We start from the raw sequence: 22,794 nt of genomic DNA, 5'->3' as shown, positions 1-22,794 counted from the left end.
CAGGATAGGCGATGATTGTGTCAGCGCTCCTTCCATTGCCCTTTCCACAAAGGAACTTGAGTATCTACACGTGTGTAACGGAGCAACCTAGCTTGCCATCTCACTCTTGCTGAGTGCGGGCGGGCTGATAATAATATTGTGGTTTGTTTTGAATGCAATGTTTCTTGCACATTTGATATAGATTACCTATCGTGTCCAATGTTTCATCGTAGGTGTGTGCATGCGTGTGTATAATTATTCTTGTTTCTGTAATAAAAGTTCAGTTGAAAGTCAGCGCTCGTCCTGTGTGCCTCAGCTTAAGTCTTTGTTTTCTGTTGCTCTGTGTTGTCAAGATGTATCACCAACTAGCCCAATACTAGACTCATCCCAAATTGATGCCATATTCATCGACTTTGCTAAAGCATTTGATAAGTACCTCATAAAGGCCTAATGATGCAACTTGCCCGGCTTAACGTAAGGAGCAGCTTTCTCAATTGTATTGCAACATTTTTAACCAAGCGGTATCAACGCGTTTCAGTAAATGACAACTATTCCCCCTTAACAGAAGTCAAATCAGGAGTGCCTCAGGGCTCTGTACTTGGACCAATTTTATTCTTTGTTTACATTGATGACGTAAGCAATAACTTAGGTTCTAATGTTCGGTTATTCGGCGAGGATTGCGTTATTTACAGAAAATTTAACAGCTATGAAGATTCTAATGCTTTACAGACCGGCCTGGATAATATTGTTAACTAGTGCGAGGATTGGCAAATGCAAATAAATGCTTCCAAAACAAAAGCTATGACATTTACCAGGTCTACTAACATGCACCTAAATTCGTATTGTATTAATAACACAGTGATCGAAAAAGTTTCTGCGCTCAAATTTCTCGGTGTCTATTTGTCGCCCAACCTTTCGTAGAATTAACATATTGGTGCTATAAATTCCAAGGCAAGTATACCACTCGGTTTCATCAAACGAAATTTGTATTTAGCTAGTCAGTCAACAAAATTTTAGCTTATACTACATTACCTCACTCGAAACTTGAGTACGCGTCCATTATTTGGAACCCAAACCAGGCCTACTTTACAAACAGACTGGAGGCCTTGCAAAATAAAGCGGCACGCTTCATAACTAAGAACTATTCCCTCACATCTCGCATAACTGCCAGTAAAGAATCTCTACTGCTGCCCTCCCTCGAAAAACGAAGAACACTAGCATTACTATCTCACTTCCATCGGCTTTATCATAGTGCGTCGTCATTTGCTGCATCAGATATCAAACCTGCACATCGCATTTTCCACCTAAAGATCACCCTTTCAAAGTCCTCCCCTTGTTTGCCCATACTAATCTTCTTCGTAAATACCCGTTGTTCTTGGCCATCTTTCATTGGAATTAATTACCAGAAGATATTCCCACAATTCATAATCATGATGCGTTTGTAAGCCATTTGAAGCGATTTTGATATATAGATAGCTAAAATTATCAGAGCCATGAACCACGTGCTATGTGCGCTTGGTTTGTATTTTTTTCATTTACTTTTTTGTTTGCTTTTCTACCTTTTCCTGTTACATGCCTGCTCTTGACGGTGTTCGCTCTTGAATTGAAATGTATCCAACACATTGCCCCCCCCCCCATGTATAGATTTTCGGGGCCTTTATGATATCTGAATAAAAAAAGTTGCTATCAAAAAGCGTTCACTGCTGCAACTGAAGGAAAACCGGCCAACTGCGCTACATGGCCTTAGTGACGTAATTCTGGAGGTCGAAGCACGTGACGAACAGGGAAGAGAGAAAAATCTTTTGAGGGACTTTCCAAGTTATCTGATGGGCATGCATCAGTTATTTTGCTTAGGTACTTTGCGACCCCCTTATCTAAGTACTGAGTGTGTTGGGTGACTACGCTCTGCAAACATATAGATTTCAAAAAAAGTTGAAAAAAGTGTTCCAGGGTCTCTTTAAAGAATTTACGTGTCTTGAAAGAACATTTGGGGTGACGGACGAATACGTTCAATGTGATCGCAAACGACGTACATCAGTAAACATGGGAGGAATTCGCATATGTGGGGGAATTTTCGCGCCACACACTATTTAAAGGCTAAGGCAGAAAACTAGCACCTACCTAGTAGAACACGGCACGCAGTGAACAAAAATTTCGCCATATCTATTTGGTGCTGAATACTTCAGGGCCCTTCGCCTTGTTTTGAATTTAGATATCGCTAAGGTAAAACAATCGGCAGTCACGAATTCGTGCCCGCTTCTGTATCTTTCTGCCACCTGACTTTTTGGGGGGAGCAGTGCGACGCCAGCGAAGCAAGTGTGTTTGTCCTTGCCATTATGAAACACGGGTCGAGAGGCCGTGCGTTTCGTAGAGCGGGCGAAAGTACTGTGTCCAAAGGAATTTTCCTGCCCCCAAATTCCTCAAAATCGGGGCAGCTGAAAAAGCTCCGCCAAGGACAGCTCGGTGGTCGCTCTAATTAAGGAAACCACGGGATTCAAACAGGCGGCTGGGACGCAGCATCGGTCGTGAAGGCTTTGGTGGTGGGACTCCCGTGCGACGGAAAGCAGTGAACATCAAGGCCCGAAAATGTCCTAGATAAGAGGACACTGGAGACGGATTGGCTGCCTGACTCGTATTCCGGGGAGAACATAGACAAACGCACATAAGACGTTGACTTCGTTATTTTGATGCCACATTCATTGCTCCACTAGCGAGTTTACAGATCGCTTGCAGACTGACACTGACGAGCTGGCAAGTTCTCGTTGGCATAATGTTGACGTAAGCCCCGACTGCTTCCGGAGACAGTGCCCACAAAGCCAACTCGGGCCGGTGCAAACAAGCATGTTATGTCACACGGACGAGCCAGGCAAGCTCCAAAAGTTGCACAGGAGCACCTCGCAGTTGAGCGTCTCCAATGACGCAGAGACTGCTATGCCACAGGCACAGCGTAGGCCTCGGCTAGTGGGGGTTAGAATTTAAAGTGACGGTGGAAGGCTTATCTGGCCCATTCTATAGCCGACAACGTGCCCGAAGAGTGGCATGCCGATTCCTACGATATCGGGAATGCCCAAATACCAATAACATCTGATGCCAAGCATGTTGTTGCCCAGAACCGAAACCGGTTTGATTTCTAATCTTCTGTATCATCCAATCACGCAAACTAAAATGCCGCATGGTGCTTTTTTACCGGATGAACAATAAACACTGTGTTAATGTCAACCAGTCTACGCAATGCAAATGAAAACATAAGTTTGACAAAAGGAATGACGCAGCTTGCAGAAGTGGCGCAGGGCTAAAGAAACAGGAGACCTGGCGACCTCTCTCCCTTCGCCGGACACTCAAATTTGGCCACTCACATTGATTTCCGAACCGTTCGCTGAAAGGTCTTTATGACTGGAAGGCCCGCATCCTTTTTTTTCCGGAGGCTTTGACATCTTTCCCAAAGTGGACCTCGTTAACACACGCTATAACCCGCGGCAAAGGGCTTCCTGAAGTCGCCATGTGTGCGGTGAACGCACACACGCGAAGGCACGGGAACAGGCGAGTACGAAAGCACCCGTGAGATCACGCCACGAACGCCGGGCAGTGTGTTCTCGACGGCCCAGCTCACCGACGCCAGGGCGGTGCGGACGGTTACGGGTGCTCGGTATTTTTCGCGGTATGTTTTTGCAAGCTCCTTACGTGGAGCAAGCTCACGCGAAAGCCTGGACGACGCCGGGCACTCCTCACGAGGCGCAGCTCACGTGCGCTGACTTTTCTGGTAATTCTCGACGGCGGAACTGCAAGCTTACACAACTCTGTACTTAAAACCTAAGTCTGCTATGGACCACGTTTCACCACAATGGCAAGTTGGTGTGGCATTAACCAGCGGTGCGGCGCCATGCTGCTGTCGCCCTATGGTGCGCCGGCAAGGCAACTCGCCGCTACTGTACCCGTACCTTTACGCTGTCCAAAATTTTCGAATTAGCGTAACATGTTAATACGAGATTAGTCTGAATGTGTTTACAGTGTAAACAGATTGAAGAGGCCGCACAGAATAATAGCCACCGATAGGCTGTTTGGTTGATTCTACAGGGAAGGCGCGATTGCAACCTCATCGCCTTTTCAATTTGTGGTGCTTTCGGGTCAGCCTTTTGTATCCGCCGGAGGGCGTCTTCATTGTCTCTCACTTCTGCCAAGTGCCTACTGCGGCAATACCGTTCTCTGTGAAGGATGCGGCCGCACTTGCGTGTCGTGTTGCGCGGCAGGTACAGCTTTCAATATGAATGGATCCTTCACGTCGCTATACTCCGCTTTATTCTGTCGACCCAGAATGTACTTTCAAGTTGCCCTCTGATCTCACCAAACACGACGCAGCCGTAATACACCGCATACGCCTGAACGTCGCCTACACTCGCCTTTTTCTTTTCAAGCTTCAGCAGACCAGCTCACCCTTCTGTCCGGACTGTAACTGTCCCGAAGATATTTACTATGTCGTATGTGTGTGCAAACGATATGACGAACCAAGACGCTCCTTGACAGTGACTTTGGGGAGGCTACCGACATCGTGTCTTACGTTGAGTGATGTGCTTGGCCCCTGGTCATGCGCAAACATGGCTTCACGTGCGACAAGGGCCTTCCTAAGCTTCCTTCGCAGTTCAGGCCTAGTTCACAGACTTTAACAGTGCCGAGCATAGATTCGACATGTGCTACAGGACCGTGACCGTTACCTTTGCGCTCTCAAACTGTTAGTGGCGTCCCAGTGAACATTTCGGGGCTGTGTTCACCGTGACTACTAGGTTGGCTGTCAAAATGTTATGATTGCTCGTGGTCGCTCCGCAGTTTCCTGAACTTTGCTCAATTCAAAGTGAACCTTCATCCATTGCGTGTTTATTCCTTCTTTTATTTTTAACCTGACCTTGTGATCTCATGACCACGTGTAGTCGCTCCGCAGTTGCCTGAACTCTGCTAAAATTGAAAGCGAACATTTCCCCAGTGCGTTAGAATATTTCTCTAGTGTGATTTAACACTTCTTTCATTTTACCTTGAACTACTGAACTCTGTCTACAGACCGCTTGTTGTTTTTTGTTTTTCTTTCTTTTTTCATTTGTGTCATTATTCACCTGACGTGGCATGTTAGGCTATCTGCTGGACAGACCTCGTCAGTACCATTAAATTGCGTTCTAAGGTCTAAGGTTCTCACTTCAAGGATATATAAGCTGCTCGCGTCAGACGTGTTATAAATTTGTCGGAGAAGGGACTTTAATGAAGGGGCGGCTGCTACATCTGATTTTATTAGTAACACACTCATGAGAATCGTTCGTGCCCTCGTTCTCATTCTTGTCCTAATTCACACAGACCAAAAACAATGAGGTGACCCCATTCAGAGCGCGGGTGCAACGCCTATATCTGTGTCTGGAAGAGGGCTGGTTATCCCTCTGGGCACGGAGAAAGAAGTGCTTGAGGAGGGCAACCCGAGGGACTAGGATTGCGCGGGCGTGTGGCGCGTTAATGTCACAGTCTGGCTAGGAGGAAATGCAGATTGCGGAGCAGCACAACAGATGACGCGTCAAGCACGTTGCCATAGCTTACATGTTCTTCTACGGACGTGACGCACAAAAATCGTAATATCATCTAATATATCGTAAGAATTGCCAGATTTCTTACTGTAACATAGATGAATAGATGTTCTGCACATTTTAGAAGCAGTTATTAGTTGATACTGCCCTAGTTACAAGCCGTAGCGCTCTTGAAACGAAGCACTAGAGGTAATCTCGGAGCAGACGACGTCTGTCGATGCCGCCGTCTTGCCACAAGTGATTCACTCTCGCCACTCTGGCCTGTCGGGGACTCCTCAGATTTACGTGCGCAATTCATATTTCGCAGGCAGGGCGGCGAGTTTAATATAAACTAATGGCACAGAGGACAAGAACCATCATTCACTAGAACTACTCATACCTAGCTTCTGAAGCACATGGTTTTTTATTGTTGGTTTCGTGTTCTAAAAAAACGAAAGCACCTTCACCTAACGTCAACGATGTTTGAAACGCGAATAATAATTCCACCGCAAACCGACTGCAGTGAAAGTCCAATAGCGTAATGAATTCGTTGGCGTCCTCTTAACCTTCAACCGCAGAGCATTTCTGGAAAGCGCGCCATGTGCGTTTTCCTTTTGGCGCCACGCGACAGGGGGCGCGTCTGTGCCGTATCTGGCACCCTGAATTTATCGCGCCGCCAGTGGAAGCGGTGTTGCACCTCGCCAATATTTCTTGCTCTGTGCTTTGGGGTAAGATGATAAGAATAACAGCCTTACTCAGGCGGGGCACCACATTTACTTCGTTTTGTGATTTCTTGTATAAGTTTGGCTTTTGTGCTGGTAAATAATGGCAGCTGTACTTGGCCATCTTTTAATCAGATGTGATTGTGCACGATTTTTTTATTGTACGCCGCTGTCTCTTTTGGGATAGGGATCCTCTAATTCTGGTCCTGATCATATTGCTCAGTGCATGTCGTCGTTTAGTTAGTTCAAACATGGCAATGATAATAACACTTCTTTGTGGCACGCGTACTAAGTGCGCACAGAAGCATGCAGGCCCTGAGCCCAGCGCCAACATTCACTACTGACCTCCTTGCCGGCAATGCTTACTCCCTGTGCCAAGTTCCAGGGAGCGTCCTTCAAGAGCATGGACTCGTAGTTTGGCCCGAACTGGAACGTTCGACCCTTGTCGAGGATCACACCCAGAGGAACTCTCTCCACGCAGTGCGAGAAAATCGAGCTGTCGCTGCACCCAATGGCCTCCGCGAATGCTGCAGCACTCGACGAAAAGACCCTGCGTGTTGACAGTGGCTACCGTGAATCGAAAACACTAAGGAACGCAGCAGCCTCCACACTCCGAAAGCTATCTTATCTCTCATGGCCAATGGGGGCATTAAAAAATTGAACAGCGTGTGTTGGATACCCAAATAATATTGTTATATTCATGTACCAAAAATGACATTGAAGCGTCTTAAGAAGCTGATTAAGGCCGCGTTATAGAGGACCCCTTGCCTGAAACCACACAAAACACTGATTCAAAAAGAATACACTGCACCACAACACGAGAAATGGGAACTTGAAATATCCCATGCCCCCGCGGAAAAATTCGACATCAATATTTTACAAAAAATATTGCAATGTTACAAACTGTTTCAAAAATACTTTTCCCTTGTTTACACTGGAAAACAAAGCGTGAGAGTATGACAGTACAGAGCGAATGAATGAGGATGAATCAGTGTACCAGAGCATCAATTGCATTGAATAATAGAATGCAGAAAAGAAAACCAGCAACAATTACATCCATCAATGGTCATGCGCTCCACAGTAATGCAGACGGTCTCCTCAGGCAGCTCTTTTAGTATAAAACGTATATAAAGTCAGGAAGATGAAAAAAGTATGAGAAATGTAGATTAAACTAGGTATTCAGGCTGTTGGCCGAAACACGATATATCGCCTTACCTCTAGATGATAGAAATTATTCGCAAATATCTTTGTTCATAGGATCCAAATATATATATAATCTTATGCAAAAGATTATCATATATAAATTTTAAGGTATCCAAGATTTCTTCCTTATATTTTGGTCATACACTAGGCTATTCCATTCACACAAACAAAAGCAAAATCTGGAAGCAGGCCTAGGAAAAGGTTGAACTGTTTGACGTCGGAAGCAGTCTTAGGCGAGCATCCTCACTTCCGGATCATTCAGTATGTAGGAAGTCCCGTTTCAGATACTGCTCCATACTAAGAACTCTGCTCTGCGTGGCGTTGAAATTAAGTTCTCCCTGTTGCAAGGCGGATGTGGTCGCCAATACTTCACGCTGGCACGAAGTATGTCACAAGAAATGCGTTCGACGTGGTATATGCACTGTGTGTGTTGCAACAGGCGCGGTTACCACTGCTTCATGCAGCCTGCTGCAATAAATGCGTCATAAAAATTTGCGTTCCCGCAATATTTCACGGTTCGGGCAGCCAACCCGTCTGCCCTATATTTTTGTCTAACCGTTAAAGCACGCAAAAGCGTTACTTATTGCCAGGGCAGAACATTCTTGCTTTAAAGGACTGCCGCACTAGATGAAGCGTTGGCCATCTCCCTTTCCTTCTCGTGATTTCCTATAAAGCAGCGACTGTATACTTTCATTGCTACATATAAGGAAGTATGCAAAAAAGCGGCTATGCCAAAAGGGTGGCGTACTATAGGCGTACAAAAAAGTCGCGAGTTTAAGACTGAGCAAAAAAGTACAATCTTTACTCTTCGAGCGAAGATGGTGCGTAGAGGATTACAATTTCCTCCGTGGGCACTTCCGGAGATGTATGATTGATTGCAGGGTTTAACGCGCCGACGCAACGCAGGCGATGAGGCGCGCCGTAGTGGAGGGCTCCGGATTAATTTTGACCGCCTGGGGATCTTTAACGTGCGCCGAAATCTCGTACACACGGGCCTTTTTGCTTTTCGCCTCCATCAGAAAAGCGGCCGCCGCGGCCGGGAATCGAACACGCGACCTCGTGCTCAGCAGCGCAACGCCTTAGCCACTGAGCCACCGCGGCGGGTCTCTTCCGGAGATGTAACTGTCGTTCTCAAGGTTTTGTACTCTTTCTTTCGCTTGAACAATAGACGTTGTATGCCAGCCAAATGTCAGCCATGTGTCTTAATTTTCGCTTCGCTCTGTCAACAGGGTGAGCGGGCGCGGCAGCCAATTTTGAAGCTGAAGAGCGCTGAGAACGCTTGGAAAAGTGCACGAGGAACGCGCACAAAAAGCTGCGATGCGTACTTCTGTAGTAGTAACAAGGCCTGCGCAGAGGGCTCTACCCCAATTTGGCGATACAGAGGGACGAGATGGCCTTGCATTCCTCAAGATCTGCCAATGGATCTTAAAATAAATTCACGGGAAACAAATGTAAACATGTTGAGTTAGTGCCTCTATTATTCTTAATAGCTTTATTCGTTAATATTTCTTCTTTCGTCTGATGCTTCGAAGCAGGAGAAATGTCTCTTAAAAGTTATTTAGTTTAAGTTGACGAGGTTGGTGTTGGAGGATTAAAATGTATTCATCATTAGCAATCGGCACAACGAACACTAGGTACAAAACAAGTAACTGACAGTACAGCAGTGCCATTTGGGGGCTCGAAATATTTCCTCCCCGTACGACTGCATCTTCGCCGAGGAAGTGTCTCGGTTTAGCTGCCCCATTGGTAATAAAACCGGGAATCACGCAAAGTAGGTCACGTCGCACTCATTTATCAATTGCCAGAGGTGAACTCCTACAGCGAACCCGCCGCGGTGGCTCAGTGGCTAAGGCGTTGCGCTGCTGAGCACGAGGTCGCGGGTTCGATTCCCGGCCGCGGCGGCCGCTTTTCTGATGGAGGCGAAAAGCAAAAACGCCCGTGTGTACGAGATTTCGGCGCACGATAAAGATCCCCAGGTGGTCAAAATTAATCCGGAGCCCTCCACTACGGCGCGCCTCATCGCCTGCGTTGCGTCGGCGCGTTAAACCCCACAATCAATCAATCAACTCCTACAGCGAACGAACAACGTACGCCGTAATGCCATTTTTCATATACACTGTGTGCTAGTTAACTATATATACTGGCTAAACATATTCAACAATTTTGAAACATTGCAGTCTTAAGCGCTACACTGTCTGTGCTGTTTAGCGAAGCGAGCTCTGAGTATCATAAGATCATAGCATCTAAGCAATCCACACTGCAAGCCAGGGTTCGGCAAACGTTTCATGCGAAGGGCGAGTAGCACAAAGCCGACACTGCCGAGGGCCGGAAGGCAAATCGAAACGGGAGGTGGGGGGCTTCGCAGTCAAAGAAAAAATTGCCCTATTGACCGTATTATATGACAATATTTCACAATATACAGGCGGAGTGCGAAGACGAAATAAATTGCCAACTAGGAGTGATTTTTCTATATTCCTGTCTATCCCAATTTGAGGTGAAACCTGCCGTGCAGGCAAGATATAGGAAGTGACAAGGGGAATAGTGGTTCTGACGTCGTTCGGGGGGCCGCATCATACTCCTGAGTTGGCTGCACGTTGCCAACCCTAACTAGTGTAAGCAATGAGATAGGTAGTAAGATCGAAACGTCACCATTTTTCAGATATCTAATGGGGGCGCAAAAACACAGCATGACAGAGCAAATAAATCGGTGCATCCTTATCTCGCGATTTCAGAGATTCAATAAAGCATTTTAAAATTTGAGTTCAAAGAACATAGCGTGGGTACAGCAAGTTCCAACATTTGATGCGGTGGTACACACGCTAATATTAAACTTGAAAAACGAAAAACATTCGTGATATAGAAAAACCGTCCCAGGAAACAAAAATATACTTAGAAGAGCATAGCCCCCTTCATGCCACTTTCTCTCTGAAAGCACTTCCTAATCATCGTACTAAGAGTTATCTTATCATTCCTATAAGCCAACCTGTCGAGGTCGCCCGAAAGACGTAGCCCTGCCCCAGTCACTTTCACTTTTTACAAAATCGCAGTCCTGTTCGAGCTTTCTGCATCTTGATATTTGCAACCCGTTCACGCGGTACCGAATTCGTTTGTTGAGTAGTCCACTAGAGGCTATACTAAGTCTCAAACTGGTGCCCATTTATGATACCTCGTTCTTTACTTGAACTCTGATGTCTTCTAAACAAATTAGTTCATCCACGACGGTCATTTCATCCCCTGAACGCAACTCCCCTTAAGTTCCTTCATTGGGCTACTTGGGCTGACTAAACGCTTTCTTGTAGGTGCTCCGAAAAGCACGTTTCTGCTGGTAAGTTAGCACCAGTAATGAAAACCGTCTTTTAACAACGCAGTCTGTCGCTTAGCAGTTGCTTAGCAAACTTACCGTTCCCTGTTCCGAATGCCTCGCGAATACACCCAAGTTCATGCGTATTTCAAGCTTGGTGTTGTCCCGCATACTAGCACCATAACTGACTTGTACAAGAAGTTAGCTACATGCGTAACGTTACTGCGGTGCTCAGTCAGACGGAGTAGCATAGTGCTTGTCGACGTGCACACGTGCCTGCGGAAGGCTGACTCGCTGTGCATGATGAGTCGCGGGTATCGCCAGCGCCAGAGCGGGTTCTTGCTCAACAGGTGGGCTCCCAGCGACCAGGCTCCCGTGCCGGCGCCCATCAGCACCGTGCGGTTCAGGTCGCCGCCGAACCACTGCACGTGCTCATGCAACCAGCGCATCGCCTCCTCCTGGTCGTGCAGCGCAAGGTTTCCGGGCATATCGTGACCTTCTGCGAAGTATCATTCCAAGACATGCAATATACAAATATTCACGCTGAAGCTGTTGTATTACGCAACTAGCAGGGACGTGGCGGTGTTCTGTTCCTAGTATTACCTGACGCAAATACCGAAAAAGAGAAGCTGCTACAACGAATATGACATATGCAATAGGGAGAAGGTCAGCTATAACGTAATAGACCGGCAGCCAAGTGCCCAGCTGAGCGATGTGGATATTCTACATCGACTGCCCCACCCAAGGGAATGTGGCATTACTATGACCGCAGATAAGATGCAAGTATTATCTTTTAAACACTTTTAGATGCCTTCACACTAGCAAACGAAGAAATTGTACACGGTATGGGAAATGCTGTATGGACTTATGATATGTTCCGGCTCATTTTGCGGTTACTTATATAAGCTAGCCATTTGTAAGCACGTGCCATGGGCAGTTATTTTCGCTAGCGGCACAAACGTTTGTTTACTAGTGTTTGTTGACATCAGCATTGTAGATGACTATGACACCCTCCAGAAGAGAGTAGCCTTACTAGAACCACCCTTGAGTAGATAAAGCTGGTGCTCCGTTCTCGACAGGTAAAATTAAGAAAATATAGTATTCACATTTGTTTGTCTGACGTAATTCCACAGTTAACATCCCCGACATACCATGGCTGATCGTAAGCGGAGTGCGTATGACAGGCAACCTTTGTATGGCCATGCGGACAAATAGCTGCGCTTCTGTACTGCAGGGGAAAAATATTTTCATGCAGCAAAATTCTCGCCCAAGCGATACTACATTCTTTGTGACAACAAGCGATATAAATACCCTCGGGGAACTAAAATTGGCTTAGTGGCTTTGAGGGTGAAGTCGTGTGACCTCTATTGATGCGTCTAGACGGCTACATCACATTTGCGTCGCTCTGTTAGCTTTTGAGTCTTCCTCTTGCTGAGAAATGCAAGCACTATTCTCGAACAGCTATGTTCCCAGTTCCGATTAACGTGAATTTAGCGAAGCGGGCACATTTGCTTTCTTAAGCACCCAGTGCCTGGAGGCACGCAGAAAGAAACAACTATGACAACTATTTCGTTCTACCGCTTGCTACAGGCAGTGATAGCTCAGTGATTGCATCGGGGTGCTATTGGGAGGACCTGGGTTCAAATCGCATGAAATCGCACATTTGTTTTATTTACTATTTACAGAGACGGCCATTTCATTCGCAGGACTTGTACAACAAGAATAAAAATAACGACAGTTTTTCGCAGAATGGGGTACTTAAGGTTTTTCCTTTAAAAACTAGGTGTGTTCATGTGAAACAACGATATTTATTTGCCCAGACACTTTTCCTACTGCTGTCAAAGGCATCTCTTCGCTGGAACTGCAAAAAAGGCGCTTCTACTGCGGCTTTTCAAGGAGTAAGCCCAGTTTCCTCAGCGAGGACTGAAGAAGTCACCGGTCATCAATGATGAGTTTAAATCAACGGCCATCGTTCTATATTTATGGTGCCCAACAATCGGTTTTTTTTTTTCGCAGTAGGCCATCCCGCTAGACCATGGGGATAAGGGTAGTCATGCAATAAAAGGCATCGTTTTCATGCAATTGAGTTCAAAATAAAAGACCGACATTTCCCCTAACATCCGTAGTTAATGTTATTGCTTTGTTAGCCATCGGATCGTTATTAGCGTTCGACGTCTTCGTTTAAAGATTAAGCCTGTTGCGTCGATTGTCTTCCTTTTTTTGTGAGTGGCTGTGCCACTCCGTCCACGAAGTATCACCGATTGGCTTCCCTCTTTCAGCAATTTGACTCTGCTTCGGGGCAGTCTTAGTTGACAAATAATAAAATTATTTGCGAACGCGATACTAGTATCAATAAAGCCGTAGTAAAATCGAGTTACGACTAACTTCTTGGTTTGTAAGACCAAGACGAACTTTTTCGTGTTCGTTGCAGAACGTTTTGAGTAAAAATAAATAAGCATAGAGAGGATCTCAACAGGAGGAGTGTTACCGCATCACTATTTGGTTTCGCTAAACTCCACCACAAGCGAAACTTTCTAAAAACATGTTTGTAAAAAATCCGCACGGATAGTTATTTTTCAGCGAGAAACAGGACTATGTGAGAAAAGCGCGAATACAGAAAAATGTACACTAGGTAGTACACTACAAAAAAGTGCAGAAGAACAATACTTTTTTTTTTTGCTTTGCCTTGCCCAGCGGCCTTATATCTCGTGTCGCCAATTTATACCCAGAAAGCGGCTCGTGCAAAGCCCAAAGAAAGAGACAGTTCTGGGTCAGTGGCTTAGCAGTGCTCCCACATTAAATATCTGGCCTAAAAACGGCATCGTCGTAGCAAAGCGAAGAAACGTTGTAGCAATCAATTCCAAAATATTGCCGTCAGTGTGCCTCTCATTGGAGCAAGTAACATTAGAACTGAAGGAATATAGCAAGCGAAAACTGGCAATTTTTTTCTTCCCCGTTCTTTAGCTTCCTTCTCCAAAGGTGTTGAGTAGCAAGGGTCACGCGTATTGTTGTTCTTCTACTCAGAGGGAGTGAATACCTCGGTGGTAGAAGCCGAGCACTCCGAGGCGGAAGTTCGGCGCGACGACCACCATGTCAGAGAGGGCGGCCAGGAGAGCGCCGTCGAATCGCATGTTGCTGCCCGCTTGGAAGCCCTCGGCGAAGAGGAACACTAGCACCGGCCTCTGGCACCGCCCTTCCCCGGGCTCGGTGGCCGGAGTGCAGGGAGTCCACACGTTGAGCCGGAGGCAGTCTTCGCTCCCTTCCCACCCAGCGCCTTCCTCCGACAACCAGTCCCGCTGCGCGCACGGGGGCCCCGGTCGGGTGGCCGCCACCACGTACGAGCCCTCGTTCACCGGTCTGGGAATCCTGAAACCACGAACACACGACACCCACGCGAAGTCAAAATGTTTTGCTCAATCCACTGCGGACGGGTAAATAGTCCCCACACCTCTTTCTCTAGCGGATTGCCTCTGAAGTTCGCATTTCTCAACACTTCTGTTGGTAGGTGAAATGAACTCCGGGCTGTGAGTGTTGTAATACCAATGGTTCGGCAAATCAATTATGATCAGTTATGTTCTTTACTTCACTCGATCTTCAGCATTTTTAAACTTTTACTTTGTAGGCCAGCGTTTGGACGTATTTCCCCATTTCCCTCGGCCACTTCCTATTCGTATTTTCTATTATTTCCATTTGTTCGCCGCTTCACAAAGCTTCAGCCCTACCATTTCACTAATGACTGACACCGCATGCGGCAGTGGTTTTTTTATTTTTTACGTGCCCTCCCTGACTGCTCGCACGTCTAGGGGCCTGAATGAAGGGCGGCAATGCCACTTCAAACTGTAAGGTGTTGTTTCCTAGATGTGTTCGTCTAAGTCCGTGACCTGACTTCTGTCTGCGCCCGTTTTCATTTTGCGGTCACCTTGAGGGCCTATTTTGATAGCTTTATTCGGCGTTTGGGTAAGCGTTTGTCGTTGGATGATTGGCCGCGCAGGATGTTCCGCGCGCCGTGTTGTGCCCAATCGCCCAGCCCAAATTCGCTGCATGGGACGACGCGCCGACAGCAGGGACGATTCGCGTCTCAACCAACCCACGCGCGACCGAAACGCCCAAACTTGCATCGCCACAGAGTCCACTCTCCTTTTCCCGTCATGACGGCTCCGCCGAATCATGCATCGGGCGAACAGCCGGCGGCAGACAGGCAGCAACATTAGTGGGTGATGTGCCGCTGTGTCACTCTCCATTGCCGCGTCGTGGCGGCTTGGCTGACGCAACCACTTCGCCTCGGCCAGCGAAAGTCGGTGATTGGAGCGATTCAAACTTCTCGGGGCTGCAACGGACTGGCGGAGTGTAAAAACCGCCGGGAAGCACAGCGAGCGCGGAACTTTGTGGCGGCACTTTTCGGAGGCACCGAGTGGAGATGTGCTGTCGGCTTTGTGCGGGCCATGTAACGGCTTTGTTACCATTGTACGTACTGTATAGAAATGTTACTGTATACAAATTTATATAAATGTTTGTCGGCTCGAGAACTTCATGCTCTGCTCTGCGCCGCGTCGATAGCGCAAGGAGCAAGGAACGTCGCTACACCGCTGACGGCGGCGGGGTGGCTGATTCCCAACAGTGGTAATAGCGCTGGGAAGGTCAGTCCCAACAACCGCGGGATTATATGAACTCCCATTAGAGAAAGCGATTTAGTTTGAGTACGTTTTGAGCTGACTCAGGCGAGCGTGCGTGGATCGCTGAAGATGTGGCGCAAAAAGTAGTGTTTGGTTTACCTAAAAATGATTTATTGCACAGCACTTAAGCTCCCGCTTCTTTGGTTTCGCGTCATCCGTCGGCGTCTGTCTCGTTGTAATCCAGCGAACGAACAGCACAAGGAAGATAGGCGAGATAGAGCGAGCAGGAATGCCGCGGAGGAAAGTACGGCGAAAGTGCGAGGGAGCGGATTGTATGGTGAGGCGGCACGGCGCTTGCCGCATGGCGTCGGCGAGCTACGAGAGGATGCTACAGTACAGCAAGCGTCATCATTAGTTCGCTGATGACGCGATCATTTCCTGAGACGCCGCCTAAGCGCTTTCGCTGAGACGACTGCAGTTACCAGTGCGCTCAAATTTCGCATTAGGCAGTATCGTAATCGCAATCATTTGTTTTTGAGCCATTTTATCCTGTTTTAATTAATAATCTCTGTTGAAGTAATCATAAACTCTTCCTACAGCCATTCCATGCAAAAATCAACACAACAAGAAATATTCTCAAGAAACTAGAGCAACAAATATTTGACCAAATGAATTGCACATCCATGGGGTAGAATAGTGTGCCAAGTTGTACTTCGCCGTAGTTTACAAGATTCGCCCACAATGTGTCGCCGTGTAAATTTTTGTGCCTCTATGTTTAACGCATGTCCCTTGTCCTGCTGTGCGTGTTTCTACGGAAATCTTTCTGAAACAAAGAACAGGAACGTTTTATTCCACATGTGGCACTCAAGAGCAACTGCACTACTTACTCAAACGCCTGTTACCTTTTATAGCATAGCTATAAATATTTGAAGCCTTTCGACTAGGCGAATTGAAGCGCAGCAAACACGAGGACAAGAACATAAACGACGACACACAGGGCGCAAACTTCCAACTTTAATGACACAAAAAACCCAACCACCACATATATAGTGCTCATTATCCGCCAACATGCCGCATTTGAACCAACCAGGATGTAGTCAATATCACAACTACGCAAATAAAACTGCGGAGAAGTTTAACATTGTCAAAAGACGATAAAAGTATACAACGCAAGTACACCGATAAAAAAGAACGAAAGAACTTTACAAACGGGAAGTTGCCGAATTCACGCAAGGGCGACCAGAAGACGCATGCGCGCGAGAGAAACGCTCTGCACAAGAATTCATGGGTTTGACCTTAAATATTCTAACTCTTTTGGCCCCCAGAGCAACCGACGGCTTCGAAATGCAGTTATCCCCCAAATCAGCGATGGTTTTCGCCTCCAAAACTTCGCGTGTAAGGGGGTGTCGGTACTTGGCCAAAAGAGGACAGGGGAACAGCCACACTTTTTGCAGCGCATATCGAGAAAGCCTCCGTTCTTAGTACGAACATTGTAGCTGTGCTCCTTTAGGCGTTCGTTCAGGCACCTGCCCGATTGGCCCACTTACAACTTGCCGCAACATAGCGGAATCTGGTACACGACACACTCAGTGCACTTAACGAATTTATTCCTTTGTTTTGTCTTCCATAAGGGCTTTGCCGAGCTATTAGGCTTTGTCAACCGGATGAGCCTACCTAGCTTCTCGGGAGCAGAAAAAACTACTTTTATGTTGGACCGAGCGACTATCTTCTTGAGATTATGGGACAAGCGATGCAGGTACGGGAGAACCGCAACCTTGCTTCTCTCCGTTGGCGTTTGCGCATCATCACGCTCTTTCATGCGAGACTTCCTGAGTAAGCACTCAGCCACCGATACCATAACATGAGTCGGGTATCCTTCTTCTGCCAGGCGGACCGTCTGCTTTGCGAAGCTTAGGCCAATTTCGTGCTCGCAAGACTTCTTCAAGGCGTTGGTAAAGCACAGATTGACGATACCTCTTTTAACAAGTTTCGAGTGGGCAGAGTGATAGGGAAGCAACGGCTTATTCGCTCTATGTTCGTACCTCCAGCAAATGTGATTGTCGTGAAAGGAAAAACATAGGTCAATGATGCGGATTCGATTCTGGACAGGTAGCTCAAACGTAATTTCGAGGTGTGTTAGTCTTGTCTTCATCAGAGCTAGAATTTTGTTGGCATCAGGTTGGAACTCACCAGTGGAGGACTCTAGGAGGAACAGGTAATCATCGACGTATCGGAATACTTTTCTGATTTTCGTGACTGCGAGGGAGTTTGCTATGCTGGTATCCATTTTGGCTAAGTACAAATCACTGAGGATGGGTGCTATGCACGAGCCAATGCAGATCCCGTTTCTGTGTAAGTGGGGCCTGCCTTCCCAAACAATGAAGATGGACCTAAGGTAAAAACTCAAAAGTTCAAAGAAGCCACCACATGAGGTACCGGGATTATTTTGGAAGGACACAGCACCAATACTGTCAATAGTGTCCTCGACACATTTCAGCAGTCCGGCGTGAGGTAGCGAATAAAACAAGTCTGTAATGTCTACAGAGAAGCCCTTCAGGCACTGGTCAGACTGGGAGCTGAGAAAGTCCAGAACTTCCTCCGAACTTCTTACAAGAAAGGCGTCATCTAGGGCGAATAGGTTGAGCTTTGATTGTAGGTACAAAGCAAGAGCCTTTAGCCACGTGCCATTCTCGGAGACAATAACCTTCAACGGCATGTCTATCTTGTGGGTCTTTGCAGTGAAAAATACATCCAAGCACACACTCTTGGCTTTGTTCACACTTTTTAAAACCTGGCTCAAGTCAAGTATTGTACACAGCTTTTTCGCCTAAGACTTTAGGCGAGACAGGGACACACCTGATTTACACTCGAACACTTTCGAGCCAGAATCAGCAGCTTTCGCTTTGAAGAGCCCATGCGAAAGTACAACAAACCCACCCTCTTTCTCTGCTGGCAAGACGCACAGCGAGTTATTCTTAAGGAAGGACAGAACCCGTTTAACGGTCATTTTAGGAGGGTGTGGCTTACAATGCTTCAAAACATCCACGCCTTCAGAGACGTATCGAGCCGCCTCCTCATCAGGAGGCGGCTCGATACGTTACGTGTGTTCTGGCTTGGTCGCGTATGTGTGCTTTGCACTTCGTTCGCCGTCAGGGATGCCAGGTTCTCGGAGAGTAACCCGCCACATTTTTTGCGCCGCATAGCCCAAAAGTAGACAAATGTTGACATAATGAAATAGCCCAAATAGCCAAAGGGGAAAACTTCACACACAATTCATTTGAAACGTTTATTCAGCTGACAACTGCTAAAAGTTTGCCATATTTACAGAATGAGTGCTAGTTATTTAACCAAACATCAGTTTGGAGTCCAAACAGCTCCACCACTGTACATCGCGGTGGCATTGAAACAATCCAAAAAGATTTCGGATGGTGTAAATACCTTACAACACTTTCCACCTCTCGTTAGTCCAAATTTTACATGTAGAATGTTCTCCAAAGTTTCTATGGACATTCGGTTCCGCAAGTCGGTTTTTGTTAGAATGCCTTTACTGAACACTCGTTCTACTGCAGCATTGCACACTGGCAGCGTGAGAACTGAAATGGCTAGTTGCGACAGCAACAGAAACATTCGGGCACCAGCGCTATTTTTGGCATGCAGGACATTTTTCCAAAACACTGTAACATTGTCGTCACGGAGTTCATCAAGCCTACATTGCAGAAAGCAATATGAGGACTCTATTGCAGAAAAACTTGACCGCAGAATAAATACTTGAGGGCGGAAGCTTGTAACTACGCCCAGTCGCCACTACCCACCTATTGAACTTTCATATCTTCGGATTTTTGTCTTTCACGTTCGGAGTACAAAATCGCTTGACCGCTCCAAAAATAAATCAGCCGAAAGTCAGCGCCTGTCTGTGTCCCTGTGTGTCTAGTTTCTCGTGCCGTTTTTCCGCGATGTTGGCAATGGTTTCAAGACCACGAGCCAAATTAACGAGCTCGCACCACATTCCTGCTGTGACTGATTCGTTTACTATGTCTTGCGAGCCAGCCCAAAAGTGGTGGGTCGACAAGTCTAAAACGAAGCATTTTTTAAACTTTAGGATGTAATATAGAATAGCCCAAAAACAGCAAAATAGCCAACAACCAATTTTCCCCGAAAACTACAAAATCAAGTAGCCCAATTTGGCTATTTATAGCCCAACCTGGCATCCCTGTTCGCTGTGGTCAGCTCCACCGGTCCAAGGGGGATGTCGTCGTCACCTGTGGTGGGATTCGTGCACTGTGCGTCTCCTTTTACCTGGGAAACTCCCCTAACATTGGTGTGCAGTCATTCGCCACGTATGGCGCGTTCCGTGCGCCGTGGGTCTCACAGGTCGCGGCCTATCCACCAATCCGGATGCGATGTCGTTGGTTGCGCGGATCTGGGCCAGGACAGCATGTGTGGAAAATGTACGTACTGGCCCCGTAGCGTTCCGTGCTTTCAGCGTTTCGTTCATGTGCGTCTGGACCGCAAGAGCTGGTGCCAGGCACGTCGTGCTTCCTAGCTCGCGCGAGCTGTGTACGTTGCGTGCCTCGTTGCTCGTTGGTGGAATAACCTGCGCGCCTGCGATGTAGCTCGTCGATTGGCGCGGTGTCAGGGCAGCGTGTGTTCGTGATCTCGCCAGATGTGCACTGAGCGCTTTCGTTTTTCTAATCTAGCGATTACCTGGGAGAGGTCTGGAGAGCAGGCAATCACAGATTTGCATGCGTAGACTCGTTCGTGTGCGTGCCGTGGTGCATGCTCCCTGTGTCCGGATCTCGTGCTGTTCAGGCACTGTGGCAAAAGTGTGGCCAACTGTCGCCAGTTGTATCAGAAAAATTTCTCGTTCTTCACCAAGCATCCCCCTCACAAACAGCGCCCCTTGCAAGTTCGTCTGCCTTTTGTCATCGTAAGCAGCCTGAAGTATCGTTGGCACACGTTCGTTTGGAGAGCTGGCGACGTTGATCGCTGTCTACTAGAAGGCGCGAGACGATGCCGTCCTTACGGCCAGACCGGGCAGCCCTCTTATACGTAGTGCGCTCACGAACTGCTGTTTCTTTGTTGAACATAGGACCTAGCATTCTGTTGAATTCAGCAGTGGGTCGACCACCATTGACGTGGGTTCTGTCGGTGCCCCACATCTGCGTGTCGCACTCGTAGCTGTGGTGCGGTGTGCCAGCGTAGTTACTGTGTTCCTCTGTTCGTCCTCCCGTGGCCTCAAATCCTGATCCTGTCGACTGCGCCATGTTACCAAGGTCGTACTCGAATGAAAGGCTAAACAGGAAATTTTTTAAAATTTTTAACTAATTAGAAATTCTGAGGATACATATTGATTGATTGATTGTAGGGTTTAACGCGCCGACGCAACGCAGGCGATGATGCGCGCCGTAGTGGAGGGCTCCGGATTAATTTTGACCACCTGGGGATCTTTAACGTGCGCCGAAATCTCGTACACACGGCCGTTTTTGCTTTTCGCCTCCTTCAGAAAAGCGGCCGCCGCGGCCGGGAATCGAACCCGCGACCTCGTGCTGAGGATGCATATACATCAGGACAAAGGAGCACGGGAAGAAACGTCTTACCCTCTGCACTATCGTAGAGTGACGGACTACGCGAAGACGCGTACACGGGAGAGAGAGAAACAAAACGCAAGCACTCGCGTTGCGTCAGGCGTCTCCTCTTTTTTTTTCAGGAGAAAAACAGCGGAGTCTGGGGCGCGTCGTGCTCTTGTGGGAATAGGGGCTACTCGGCGCTGCCGTGGCCGTAAATTGCGAATAAATAAATATTGTACAAATAACGCGGTCTTGTTTTCTATTTGGTGTTGTTCTTTAGCATGGGAGGAGGATACGAAACAAATTTCCGGAGCAGGAGTTGTAGCAAAACAAGGAAAGAGGGGTCACTATCGTATAAAAGGCCCAAACTTCGAGGTATGCGCATCATGGGGATACGGACCGCGGAGGTCAGTGAAAAGGTGTTGCTCTGACGATTGTTTGTAAGCCCAGCTATGGATTCCTGCAGCACGCACCCAGCGAACGACCTAGTGATAGCGCAAGATTTTAGTATGCAAGAGAGTTTGAACGATCACTATGATTACATCGGCACTATCAAGGATTCTTTGCAACGGGACCTATCGCTTCAAGTACTGCAAGAAACACGTACGAGGCAGGAAGCTCCCATGAATGCAACAGAGAGGGATATAAGTAATTGCCATAATAAATTATCTTTATCACATACACAAAGAGACAGACAGGCAGACAGGCCAACATTTGTCACGCTCGAGTAGGCAAAGAAAACTATCTCCTTGAAAATTAGTTAGAAAGAGACGCTGCCGCCACTGTTCCGCATGCTGCGAACATTGCGCAGCCATGCCCCTCGTCGCCAACGCCAGCCCGCAAAATAAGAAATAAACGCAAAAACGGAAACCGGCTAGCGCGCGAGAAGCCCGAAAGGGAGGTCCCGCCCCGAGAAAACGACAGGGCGAGGCGCTACGCGTTGTTATGTTTATTTCCTTTAAGAGCCCGGGCAAAACACGCGCTCGTCTGACTTTAACCACTCTTTTTTGTATGCGTGTGCGTGTAGTGCCTGCGCGCCCGATACAAATTCGCTGCACCCGGCGTCGTTCCCACGGTGGAGTTGATTCGCGCCTAGGTCAAACCGCCTACGGCAGACGTGCCGCAACTTGGCAGGAAAGGCGCAGCCGAGTCTGCTCTCCCTTTCCCATCGCGACGGCTGGACCAAGTCACGCCGGGAACAACGATTCCCGGCATACACGCAGCGAGTAGTGCCTGGAGACGGCGCGGCTGTGTCGTCTTCCCTTTATCTGTCGTGGCGGCTCGGCTGACGTGATCGCTTCGCCTACATTCGTCAGATTCAAGATGCGGCCAGTGATAGTTTCGATTGAAGGGACAGGAACTTCACTCGGCTGAAATGGAACCCCGGGCGTATAACACCAGCCCGGAAGCAGCGATGGTGCGGCGGCATCTCATCGGAGGCACTGAGTTGAGAAGTGCTATAGCGTTTGTCCCAGCCATGTAACGCTGTTGCTACCTTTGTATACATTGTATATAAATACAGCTTCAAATCACCATCGGCTCGGCTACTTCGTTGCTCTGCTCTGCGCCGCGGCGATAGCGGACTGAGCAGGGTAACTTCGCAACAGTGGTGACTGAGCGTGGATGGCCTAGTCCCAACAGTGTGTGTGTGGGGTGGGGGGCGTGGAGCAGGTACCGCTTGCAGTCGAGGGCCGCAGTGCACCCAGTTGCTGCCCGTGCTTAGCAGCTTTTGCAGCACTGTCCAAATGCTCTCTCGTGCTTTGCGAATTCGAAAACAAAGTTTGCAGATGCGTTTTTTGGAGGCGTGATATCTTGCACTGACGTCGCTTTGTTGCCGTGTTGGTGCGCTGGTTGCATAGTGGAAAGCTGCAG

At 47.7% G+C, this 22,794-nt stretch overlaps 1 protein-coding gene across 1 annotated transcript in view; it reads right to left on the bottom strand.

Moving 5' to 3' along the window:
* Positions 1–22,794, bottom strand: part of LOC144145661 (acetylcholinesterase-1-like) — a 46,625-nt gene that overhangs the window by 15,718 nt on the left and 8,113 nt on the right. The window contains exons 4-6 of the mRNA XM_077677330.1: positions 13,780–14,108; positions 11,019–11,241; positions 6,584–6,788 (exon numbers count right to left, since the gene is read on the bottom strand). Of these exons, the coding sequence (XP_077533456.1) occupies positions 6,584–6,788; positions 11,019–11,241; positions 13,780–14,108 (757 nt within the window). The remainder of the gene's footprint in view (positions 1–6,583; positions 6,789–11,018; positions 11,242–13,779; positions 14,109–22,794) is intronic.

The sequence above is a fragment of the Haemaphysalis longicornis genome, unplaced genomic scaffold, assembly GCF_048455015.1.
Source record: "Haemaphysalis longicornis isolate Haplotype H1 unplaced genomic scaffold, Haemaphysalis longicornis Haplotype H1 scaffold_7, whole genome shotgun sequence".
NCBI classification, from domain to species: domain Eukaryota; kingdom Metazoa; phylum Arthropoda; class Arachnida; order Ixodida; family Ixodidae; genus Haemaphysalis; species Haemaphysalis longicornis.
Note: the sequence above shows the minus strand (reverse complement) of the source record. Positions and strands in the feature narration are given on the sequence as shown.